The 12,503-nt window shown below is 47.7% G+C and overlaps 2 protein-coding genes across 7 annotated transcripts in view; one reads left to right on the top strand and one right to left on the bottom strand.

Moving 5' to 3' along the window:
• Positions 1-12,503, top strand: part of LOC118357442 (glutamate dehydrogenase, mitochondrial-like) — a 128,585-nt gene that overhangs the window by 47,317 nt on the left and 68,765 nt on the right. The gene's annotated exons all lie outside the window — the stretch shown is intronic.
• Positions 1,307-10,091, bottom strand: LOC118357446 (alpha-synuclein-like). Of its 2 annotated transcripts, XM_052478213.1 has the most exons (6): positions 9,573-10,091; positions 5,345-5,386; positions 5,183-5,274; positions 4,373-4,396; positions 3,544-3,582; positions 1,307-3,432 (listed from the first exon to the last, which is right to left on the bottom strand). In XM_052478213.1, exons 1-6 carry the CDS (start codon positions 9,691-9,693, stop codon positions 3,412-3,414), a joined length of 339 nt encoding a protein of 112 aa, XP_052334173.1. In that variant the 5' UTR covers positions 9,694-10,091; the 3' UTR covers positions 1,307-3,411. The 2 variants fall into 2 exon arrangements, with proteins under 2 accessions (XP_052334173.1, XP_035590441.1); XM_035734548.2 differs by lacking the exon at positions 4,373-4,396 and having other exon boundaries at positions 9,573-10,076.

The raw sequence follows: 12,503 nt of genomic DNA on the forward strand, positions 1-12,503 counted from the left end.
TGCGCTGTCTGGGCCCTGTGCGCTGTCTGGGTCCTGTGCGCTGTCTGGGTCCTGTGCGCTGTCTGGGTCCTGTGCGCTGTCTGGGCCCTGTGCGCTGTCTGGGTCCTGTGCGCTGTCTGGGTACTGTGCGCTGTCTGGGTCCTGTGCGCTGTCTGGGTCCTGTGCGCTGTCTGGGTCCTGTGCGCTGTCTGGGTCCTGTGCGCTGTCTGGGTCCTGTGCGCTGTCTGGGTCCTGTGCGCTGTCTGGGCCCTGTGCGCTGTCTGGGTCCTGTGCGCTGTCTGGGCCCTGTGCGCTGTCTGGGTCCTGTGCGCTGTCTGGGTCCTGTGCGCTGTCTGGGTCCTGTGCGCTGTCTGGGTCTGCCGCTCCATCTTTGCCAAGCAGAGTAACACCTTTATAATCCCACTGGCTGTAGCCCGCAGACTCATCGGTCGGAACTGCAGAAGATACTTCAGAAAACTTCGGACATCGGCCCGAAACATTTTTAACGTGGAGGGTGCCAAACCACGGTCTTCACGTTGGCTATACCACTCAGACACACGTCTATAATTAGCCAGGGAACACAATCCTTCATCGGCCTTGCCCTCTGACATAATGCAGAGGAATTCCCGTACTCGGGATAGACTGGAGCGACTATTGTCATTTCGTTTGACAGAAGGGTTTTTACCCAGAATGAAGTGTTCATATACGGTCAATATCTCATATTTTTCAACTCGCTTCCGGGTAGGGCCCCGACCTTCAATAGTGGATGACTCACCGTCGACTCACTGTCGCTATCCGTTGAAGTCCCCCGGGCGCAGCCTTGTTTCCTCGGTTCCGAACAAAAGGTCCCCACCACCTAATTTTCCTTGTTATACTATCCTTGTGAGGAATTCTGGTACCCGCAAGGATAGTTAAAGAAACACACACACAAACACAAACACAGGCACACACACACACACACACACACACACACACACACACACACACACACACACACACACACACACACACACACACACACACACACACACACACACAACAAACATTGCTAAGACTTGCAGAGAGCATAGAAAATATCCAGGATGGCACCACATTATCTCCATGGTAACATACTGTAGGCCATACATACTGTTATAAACTGCATAATAAGTAATAACTCAAAAGGGAAAATGAAGATTGGCACAAGTTTGGATTTCAACAAAACTGTCTTTAATTCACTGGTACTGTTTATAAAATCAGCAAGTCTGCTTCGATGCCAACTTAAACAAGGTATGAGTGTGTTTGTGTATTATTTCTGTGTGTTTGATGAGTGCACTGTGTGTATGGATTGTGTGTGTGTGTGTGTGTGTGTGTGTGTGTGTGTGTGTGTGTGTGTGTGTGTGTGTGTGTGTGTGTGTGTGTGTGTGTGTGTGTGTGTGTGTGTGTGTGTGTGTGTGTGTGTGATGTGTGAATATAAGAGTGCTGGATAAGGCAACATGCAGTAATCAGTTTCCATTGACCTCAAAGTAATAATACACACATACCTGCTCTATAATACAGACACTGATGCTGGACTGACCTGCTGTATATGTAACAGACACACACACACACAGACACAGACACACACTTTGTACCTGCACCTGGCAGATCTGTTTTAGTCTCTTACGTTACTTGCTGACACACGGAAGGGCGGGACACACTGAGTGACAGGGCAGAGGAAGCCTCTGAGTGGCTGAGATGGTTGACAACAGGAGCAGTTGACCAATGACAGTAGAAAATTTGCTATTTTTTGTGGGAATCAAAAATCGATTTGGAATATACATTTCCCAGCATTCCCTGTGCGTAATGCTCGTCTATTCTACCTATCTGTCTGACTATTGCTTGATATTACTATGGCAACAACATATTTTCACAAGTAATCATCATTCTGAATCACTTTCTGCTTTTCTCCCTTCCAACTCTGCCAGTCGACCCAGGCCATATCTAGAGCCAGACTAAACCCAGGCTAAAACCACTGTAGTGTATTGTGTATACTGATATCTTCTGCTGTTAAGTGATTCCCAGTGGTGGCAGGGGCGTTCTTCCTCTCACACACACTAACAGTACATGTGTATTGCTTTCTGACATATTGTTTTGATATGCCGGGTAGTGTGGTGTTAACACACAGTTTGGCAACACACTATCTAGGATACACCCACACTACACCCCCAGGTGGCAGCTGGCAGGTCTAGGTGCTGAGCTAAGCCTTGAAAAGAACATCAGGTGCAGCCAATTGGGGTGATTGGCTGTCTGGGAGAAAGAGAGGAGGCCAGAAGCCTCTCTGCCGGCCTTTTGTTTGTTTCTTTGTGTTAGTTAACTTCTTTATTTGGGGATGCCTTTTTCTTGTTTCCTTTTTGTACATATTTATGTTTCACCATATGAACAAGTAATAATCCACTTGGACTGGCTGGTCAAGAGGTCAAGAAGGAGCTGGCCCTGGACTTAAGGTAAGGTGGCTGTCTCCTGTTCGCACGTACATTCAACACCTGGTCACATACGCTTCCTTCTCATATCGATGCACACATCAAATCAGGTTACAGACCAGTAAACTATGCCTAAGACCCCTTGACTTAACAAGTGCAACAATATAAGCCGGCTAGTTAATTGGTTTTAATATGACCCTGTTACATGTGTTTCCAAACACACTTCAACACACACACACACACACACTCTCTAATTCATTGCACATGTCCCTACAGCAGCATCTCATGGACAGAACACCCCTGAACTGGCCTACTACCTGACACGTCTAACAGAGACACACACACAAGCATCCAAACTACGATACATCTCTCTGTGGTTCCGTAGTCCTGAATAATCATCACAGCTCGTGTGTGTGTGTGTGTGTGTGTGTGTGTGTGTGTGTGTGTGTGTGTGTGTGTGTGTGTGTGTGTGTGTGTGTGTGTGTGTGTGTGTGTGTGTGTGTGTGTGTGTGTGTGTGTGTGTGTGTGTGTGTGTGTGTGTGTGTGTGCGCAGGCCTCTTGTGTGTGTGCGCAGGCCTCTTGATAGAGTACTGGGTGGCGAGTACTGGTGTGTGTGTGTGTGTGTGTGTGTGTGTGTGTGTGTGTGTGTGTGTGTGTGTGTGTGTGTGTGTGTGTGTGTGCGTGTGTGTGTGTGCGCAGGCCTCTTGATAGAGTACTGGGTGGCGATAGGGAGAACATAACACTAGGGCGAACAACATGACGACAACGACACAAAGGCAGGGAGCTATACAGGAGAGGGGGGCCAGAAGGGGGCTGCTAGGAGCAACAGAGGGTATTAGGGAGGGCAAAGGGGGTATCTGGAAGAGTCTGTATCGGTTTTGGTTCCATAAAGTCACAAAAAAAGAAGTAGAACATCTGGAAGTCTGGAACAGCAGGGTGAGGGTAGCGAGCGACCAAACGGAAGGCTGGGGAGAAGAGATCCCTGGAATGACTAGTAGCCGCCCTGAGAGCCCTGCGAGTGAGTGAGAGTGAGCGAGAGAGGGAGTATCAACAATCATGTCATGATATCACCATCTTATGCATAAAGAAAGTAACAAAAAACCTGTGGTTCGTTATCACTTACCTCTCCTTCTCCTCCCTGCTCCATTCCTCCATATTCCGCCTACAGAGAGAGAGTTTACGTAAGAGTAGGGAAGGAAGAAAATGAAGGTGGGATGACATGAGAGGTCTAGGGTCTCAAGCAGTGAACCATGTCCATGTGATGGGTAACCTTGCCTGAGACCTGAAGACTTGTGTTGGCTCCTAGACCTGGTACCTAGGCTTTGGTGCTTTGGGCTAGCGCAATCGTGCGGCGTGCTTCAAACCCAGTAGGTTACAGCTACATCAAGCACATTATCCCTTATGTCATGCTTATGACAGGGTTAAGAATGATACAAGGCCACTCAGTCCCAGTCTCTGAGCTGAAGTGTCTAATGAGGCGGAGGTTAGCATTCCATAGCTAGCAGAGTAGATGTAATGGCGCCATCCTTGAGACCTGAAGTAATGTTGCCCCAACCAACCAAAGCCATTCTTTTCGTCGGCAGTCGTTAGCATGGCACAGGAACAAACTCTGTTACACATTTTCTGTGCACCCTAACCAGAGGGATCCATTCAGAGTAAGTGCATGTCCATATGCTACACCAGAGATGCAGCGTCATTATCTATATTACACCTAGCTGAAGTAGAACACAGCTAGACATGGTTATGGAGAGGGTTAGGAGAGGGTTAGGAGAGGGTTAAAACAGGTTTAGAATGTAACCCCAGGTCCTAACAGCACACTAGGCTGTCAGTGTTTCAAAGCCCCCTTAGGAATGATCTATGTTAGGCGGAATCATGCAGCATTCCCTAGCCAGCCACCCCGCCATAACCTATAACCTCTGAACCCCCCCTTCTCTCTCCTGCCCAATAGGCACCTCGTATACAGGCTGAGGCTCCTCCTACCAATGGAACGTAGAGGAAACAAACACAACAATAACAACAAAGGGTTAGCAGCACAACGCCAACACAGCACTGCTACAATTGCAACGTAAGCGCACAAAATAGAAGCTATATCAACACACAATATCAACACTCTCAGCACAACACAATAGAATCGTAACACAACAGCATAGCAGGATCACAACAGTAGGACTTTGAAACTGGCTGCCACACACACAAAGGTGCCAACCAGCAAAGTAAAACACACCTTCGCACACACACACACACACACACACACACACACGATTCACAGCAGAAAAATTCAGACCTCTTCATATTGGGAATGTGGAGTGAGTTATAGGCCTACCGTCAAACCGAATCTGCCTGGACCTCTGAACCACTGGCTATTAGAGGAGCTGTCATTCCCGTCTGTCTCTGTGCTGCTGTACTGTATTAAATAGCGCCACCATGTGGTCAAGCAGCAGACTGTTCGCAGGCAAAAGCACTACTGTCTGAGCCCAACTGAAGGATTTAGACACTGTTATGATTGTTGATGCTGCAGTCATGTTGTTGCTCAACCTAGTTGTATTTCTCATTCTATTGTAATAATTTAAAAAGGGTGCTGTGCCACCTGATTGAAGGTCTCACGATGCCAGAAGCCTGGGCTTTCATAGGCTACCTGAATGACAATGTCAAGTTTGGTGTCTAGTTATTAGTATGTTGATCACTTGAATATTCTTGTTCACATTGACCTGTCAGTCACTAATTGATCAATCATTCTTTCATCCGTTGTCATGGTAACTCACCGCCTGTCCGGTGTTCTCCATGCCACCCTGCGAGAGGTCAGCTCCGGCAGCAGTGGGGTCCCCGACGATGTTTGCCTGGTCGCGGTTAGCAACTGACACAAAGAGATCGATCAGTCAGTTAAAAAATCAATCCGATCCCACAAGAATGTGTGTGTGTCTCACCTTTGTTTACTCCTGCGTCCATTCCCTCCTTTGTCTTTGAACCTGAGGACAGGCGAGACATCACAACATGTCAACAGATCAATCACATTGCAATGGATGCCATGAAACATGATCAGGGATCAGTTTTGTGATTAACTATATAAACGCAGCCTAAGAAGTACTGTGTTAATGAAGGAGTGCAGCAAACAGAAATCTGTTGTGACCGTTTAGTAATGTAAACTCCCCTTTTTCAGGACCTTGTCTTTCAAAGATAAATCGTAAAAATCCAAAAGACTTCACAGATCTTCATTGTAAAGGGTTTAAACACTGTTTCCCATGCTTGTTCAATGAACCATAAACAAATTAATGGACATGCACCTGTGGAACGCTCGTTAAGACACTAACATCTTACAGACGGTAGGCAATTAAGGTCACAGTTATGATAACTTAGGACACTAAAGAGGCCTTTCTACTGACTCTGAAAAACACCAAAAGAAAGATGCCCAGGGTCCCTGCTCATCAGGGTGAATGTGCAAGGAGGCATGAGGACTGCAGATGTGGCCAGGGCAATAAATTGCTATGTCCGTACTGTGAGACGCCTAAGACAGCGCTACAGGGAGACAGGACAGCTGTTCTCGTAGTGGCTGACCACGTGTAAAAACACCTGCACAGGATCGGTACATCCGAACATCACACCTGCGGGACAGGTACAGGATGACAACAACAACTGCCTGAGTTACACCAGGAACGCACAATCCCTCCATCAGTGCTCAGACTGTCCACAACAGGCTGAGAGAGGCTGGAATGAGGGCTTGTAGGCCTGTTGTAAGGCAGGTCCTCTCCAGACATCACCAGCAACAACGTCCCCTATGGGCACAAACCCACCGTCGCTGGACCAGACAGGACTGGCAAAAAGTGCTCGTCACTGACGAGTCACGGTTTTGTCTCACCAGGAGTGATGGTCGGATTCACGTTTATCGTTGAAGGAATGAGCGTTACACCGAGGCCTGTACTCTGGAGCGTGATCGATTTGGAAGTGGAGGGTCCGTCATGGTCTGGAGCAGTGTGTCACAGCATCATCTGACTGAGCTTGTTGTCATTGCAGGCAATCTCAATGCTGTGCATTACAGGGAACTCCTCCCTCATCTTTTGCCCTTCCTGCAGGCTCATCCTGAAATGACCCAGCATGACAATGCCACCAGCCATACTGCTCATTCTGTGCGTGATTTCCTGCAATACAGGAATGTCAGTGTTCTTCCATGGCCAGCGAAGAGCCCGGATCTCACGTCTGGGACCTGTTGGATCGGAGGGTAAGGGCTAGGGCCATTCCCCCCAGAAATGACCAGGAACTTGCACGTGCCTTGATGGAAGAGTTGGGTAACAGCAAGAACTGGCAAATCGGATGCAGTCCAAGAGGAGGAGATGCACTGCAGTACTTAATGCAGCTGGTGGCCACACCATATGCTGACTATTACTTTTGATTTTGACCCCCCTTTGTTCAGGAACACATTATTCTATTTCTTTTAGTCACATATCTGTGGAACTTGTTCAGTTTATGTCTCAGTTTTTTAATCTTGTTATGTTCATACAAAATATAATAATACGTTTGCTGAAAATAAAGGCAGTTGACAGTGAGAGGACCTTTCTTTTTTTTTTGCTCATTTATTGGGTGAGGTTGTAGTAGCAGGGAGAGCACTGCAGGTGGCAGTGTATAATTCAGCAGCATACTGTATGTCACACTCTGTAAAATCCAAATGGATGATATTATCTTCTAAGTACGCTCCGCCATAGACAGTGTTTCTCTGATGCTACAGTATGAAAGGTTCCTAGGCTGATTAAATAGTAGTTATGTAACCAGCTGGATAGAGGGGAAAAAGAGAGAGGGAGGGGGTATAGAGAGAGTGGGAGGGGTATAGAGAGAAAGGGAGCCTATAGGGATGATGCATGAGCAAATCCAGCACAAAACCAGAATAATGATATATCTCTTTCACATACATGACACACGTTTCCATAGCACACAGTTCATTGGAGATGCACACTCTCGCTTTATCTCTATCTCTCGTCCCCCCTTTCTCTCTCCTCCACAGTCTCAGAACTGCAGATGCCTCGCTTCCTCCTCCATTTCGCTACCTCTTTTTTTCTCTCCCCTCTCGTTCCACCTCGGTCTATTTCTCTCTCTTTCTCTCTCTCTGCACGCTCCCCGTAGTCTGTGAGCCACGTGCCGAGCTGCGCAGTACTGCAGCAGACATACACCAATACACACACCCATTTGCAGCGTGGCTATGACACAGCTTCCTTCTCTGAGTCAGAGGAGCACCCCTCCTGGGTACGGCCTCTATCTAGCATATCCGACTGCGTATGTGTCTGTCTGTATGTGCGTAGAACCTGTCTGTCTGTCTACACTATCCAGGCCAAGGACCAAATGCAGTGTTTTAGCTGTAAGGTTTAGCAGCAGGGTTTACCCCTGAGAGAGAGAGAGAGAGCGCTCCTCTTCAGCCAATGACCTGTAAAACGGCCGTACGCTCCATAGGACAGAACACACACACCGACACACGCACACTTCTGCTCCAGTAAGCTCTGAGTGGACGACCTTGTTAGCGAGGAGGTGCATTCTGCTTTTGCATTTTGTGATAGAGGTAATAATCCACACGTGATTCGCTCCGATTGGTCCGGCTCTGCTCCTTTAATGGGCTAACACACACACACATTCACACACACACACTCTGCGGAGGTCATGAAGTCTTAGTTGATAGATTAGATGCAGTAGGTGATCAGGGACATTGAGCCTCGACAATCCACTGAATACATTTCTCTCTCTTTCTCTAACTACAGCTCCTCTTTGTCCACCTCTCTATCCTCTACCTCTATCCACCACTCGCCATTCCCCTCTCTATCCCCTACTCTGGCTTTATCCATCTCGCTCCCTCTCTTTCTCCATCTGTTGATCTTTAAGCTGCTAGCTCTATGACATAACACCCCCCTCTCTCTGTATCTCTCTCTCCCTTTTAATTGTAAATTGGCATTGATTTGGCTATGAATGAATGTTGAATTGAGCCATTAAAGATTGCCCCCCCCCTCTCTCTCTCGTTGTCTCTCCCCATCACTCCCTCTCTCTGTTCCCTAGTTGTAAAGGGCATATACTCTGAAGGGGAGGAAGGTAGTTAGTCATCAACGGTCACACACTAGCCAGCAGCACGTGAGGACACACACGCATGCGCATACACACCACACAACACACACGGGGGCGAAGAGAGAGGATTGCTGCAGTGCTCCATGTCCCTGATGCCCCGCCCCCCAGCCACAAATAATACAAAAACACACACACACGTTTCATCAAGTCCATCACGTTTTTCTGTCTGTCTTGATATTCTGCAGTGTTAGCTGTAACTGTCAGAATGACGTGTGTGTGTGTGTGTGTGTGTGTGTGTGTGTGTGTGTGTGTGTGTGTGTGTGTGTGTGTGTGTGTGTGTGTGTGTGTGTGTGTGTGTGTGTGTGTGTGTGTGTGTGTGTGTGTGTGTGTGTGTGTGTGTGTGTGTGTGTGTGTGTGTGTGTGTGTGTGTGTGTGTGTGTGTGTGCGCGTGTGTGCGCGTGCCAGCATGCATACCCTGTTCCTACCCCAAACCCTTTGGCCCTCACACAGGCTAACCTTGAGCTCTGACGCACAAATACACTCACACACACTGGTGAATCCCCTCACAGAATCCCCTCTCACAGTACTGGACCCTATCTAATGACCTGGTGGTAGCAGCCTTGGCATGGTCTTATCTTGATTATAACATGTTATAGCGCTCTTATGAACTGCTGCAGTGCCGCCACACTATCCCCCAATGTCACACTACATCTTTCCCTCTCTCCCCTCCTCTTGTCTAGTTCCCTCCCATTTTCTCTCTTCCTCTCATCCTTTCTCATCCACTCATTTTTCCTCTTCGTTTTGCTCATCACTCTCTGCTAATTAATTTTTCTCGATCCTCCTCTCTTTCTCTGATTCCCTCACTCAATGTCTTCCTATCTCTCCATCTACTCTTTCCTCCATCCTTGTCTCCACCACACCCCAGCTCTCTCTTTCTTCCCCCTCTCCTCCTCCTCACTCTCTCTCCCTCTCTCTCTCTGCACCAGTTCTGCAGTATTCTGCCTCTGCTCCTTGGCAACCACCTCCCCTTCTTCTCACTTCTCACTGTAACTGTCCCAGACTGGTGCACCCACAGGAGCCCTTTTAAGCACACACACAGACACACACACAAACACTTACCTACATACATGACCCCCTCCTTGGTCTTGGCGGCTGCCCCCTCCACCCCAGCCTTAGTCTTCTCTGCTGCGGCCACCACCCCCTCCTTAGCCATGCTGAACCCTCTCATCAGTACATCCATCCTGGGATTAGGTCTCTACTGGGCTCCCCTGCTCCGAAACGGGCCTGCTGGCTGGGCTGGTCGCACAGAGCGTGTGAGAGAGACGAAGTGTGTGTGTGTGTGTGTGTGTGTGTGTGTGAGGAAGAGACTGTGTGTGAGGAAGAGATTGTATGTGTGTGTCAGTGACTTCTTCTCCAATAGCGCTGCAGAGAGAGCGATGTAGAGAGCGAAAGAAGGAGAGAGGACTGCACAGCAGGGCTACAGGATGCAGACTGAGAGAGAAGAGGAGCGAGCGACCGAGCAGAGAGAGGAGAGAGGAAGAGAGAAATAAAGAGAGAGCAGGCGTGCGTGCGATGGAGAGAACGAGAGACAGAAAGACACAACCTGCTGGATGCTGCAGCATATTTAAGTCACGCTGCAGCCAGCCCCGCCCCCCTCTTTCTCTCCCCTCTCACTCACACTCGAAGTGCGACCTCAAGCTGGCTGACTCCATATTTAATGCGCAGGTTGATCTGTCTGAGATACGTTTTATGTGAAGAAACTGATAAGAAATGCATTAGATGAAAAAAACTAATAGATTGGAGAGATTGTTGAGATTGCTGGGGTTCTGAACAGAGAATAAAATATTCATGATGATTCTTCAGTTTTATTGATCAGTTATATTGTCATATTATTAGATGAATCTACAGTGTGCTGTAACATCACCTCTGACCTCACTCAGCTTCCACCATATTCCTCACATCCGGGGGGGGGTGGAAGACATGGTGGAAGCTCCCTTACACCACTCCAATCAAAGAGGGTCCAGTTTAATCCTATTAAATCCATGCATGGGGGGTGAATGAGTGCACACTTTGAAGAAGTGAGAAATGGACCATAGTCATTAGCTTGGTCCGTATCTTTCTCTGGGTTGTGTGAAGAATGCTGACTCACCCCTACACCCCCTCTTTAACCCACCCCCCTTATGAGCTGTTCTCTTAAATCTATCTAGATTCAACCCGCAGAACGTGTCCGTGGTTGAGACACTCCCTCCAGTGACCATAATACACACTGCATCATGACACAGCAGATCCATGGTATCGACCCCCCCCCTCCCCAAAAAAAGGACACTAAGGACTTTCCCAGCCAAGTTTGAAGATGCAACATCATCACTTGCCCTGTCTCCCGCTTTCATCTCCTACAACTCTTTCTCCCTTTCTCCGCCCTAACATACAATGCATTCGGAAATTATTCAGACCCCTTGACTTTTTGTTACAGCTTTATTCTAAAATGTATTCAATATTTTTCCCCCCTCATCAATCAACACACAATACCCCATAATGACAAAGCAAGAACAGGTTTTTTAGGATTGTTTGCAAATATATAATATATAAAAACAATGAAATTACATTTACATAAGTATTCAGACCCTTTACTCAGCACTTTGTTGAAGCACCTTTGGCAGTGGTTACAGCCTCGACCCTTCTTGGGTATGACGCTACAAGCTTGGTACACCTGTATTTTGGGAGTTTCTTCCATCTCAAGCTCTGTCAGGTTGGATTGGGAGCGTCGTTGCACAGCGATTTTCAGGTCCCTCCAGATATGTTTGATCAGGTTCAAGTCCGGTCTCTGGCTGGGCCACTCAAGGACATTCAGAGACTAGTGCCAAAGCCACTCCTGCGTTGTCTTGGCTGTGTTTAGGGTTGTTGTCCTGTTGGAAGGTGAACCTTTACCCCAGTCTGAGGTCCTGAGCGCTCTGGACCAGGTTTTCATCAAGGATCTCTCTGTACTTTGCTACTTTTATCTTTCCTTCAATCCTGACTAGTCTCCCAGTCCCTGCTGCTGAAAACATCTCCAAAGCTGCCACCACCATGCTTCACCGTAGGGATGGAGGAGGGTTTCCTCCAGACGTGACACTTGGCATTCAGGTCAAAGAGTTCAATCTTGCTTTCATCAGACCAGATAATGTTGTTTCTCATGGTCTGAGAGACCTTTAGGTGCTTTTCGGCAAACTTCAAGTTGTCTGTCATGTGCCTTTCACTGGGGAGTGGCTTCCGTCTGGCCACTCTACCATAAAGGCCTGATTGGTGGAGTGCTGCAGAGATGGTTGTCCATCTGAAAGGTTCTCCCATCTCCACAGAGGAACTCTGGAGCTTTGTCAGAGTGACTATTGGATTCTTGGTCACCTCCCTGACCAAGGCCCTTCTCCCCTGATTGCTCAGTTTGGCCGGGTGGCCAGCTATAGGAAGAGTCTTGGTTGTTCCAAAAGTCTTCCATGTAAGAATAATGGCACTGTGTTCTTGGGGACCTTCAATAATGCAGACATTTTTTGGTACCCTTCCCCAGATCTGTGCCTTAACAGAATCCTGTCATGGCTTGTTTTTTTTTTTGCTCTGACATGTACTGTCATCTCTCACCTTCTATAGACAGACAGGTGTGTGCCTTTCCAAAACATGTCCAATCAATATGATTTACCACAGTTCACTCACTCTGCATCTCAAAAAGACAGGGCGTTAGAACCAAAAATTGGACTCATCAGACAAAAGGACAGATTTCCACAGGTCTAATGTCCATTACTCATGTTTCTTAACCAAGCAAGCATCTTCTTCTTTTTGATGTCCTTTAGTAGTGGTTTCTTTGGAGCAGTTCAACCATGAAGGCCTGATTCACACAGTCCCCTCAACAGATGTTGAGATGTGTCTGTTACTTGAACTCTGTGAAGCATTTCTATGGGCAGCAATCCGAGGTGCAGTTAACTCAAATGAACTTATCCTCTGCAGCAGAGGTAACTGTGTCTTCCTTCCCTGTGGCAGTCTTTACGAGAGCCAGTTGCATCAGAGCTTGATGGTTTATGT

This window comes from Oncorhynchus keta, chromosome 24 (genome assembly GCF_023373465.1).
Source record: "Oncorhynchus keta strain PuntledgeMale-10-30-2019 chromosome 24, Oket_V2, whole genome shotgun sequence".
NCBI classification, from domain to species: domain Eukaryota; kingdom Metazoa; phylum Chordata; class Actinopteri; order Salmoniformes; family Salmonidae; genus Oncorhynchus; species Oncorhynchus keta.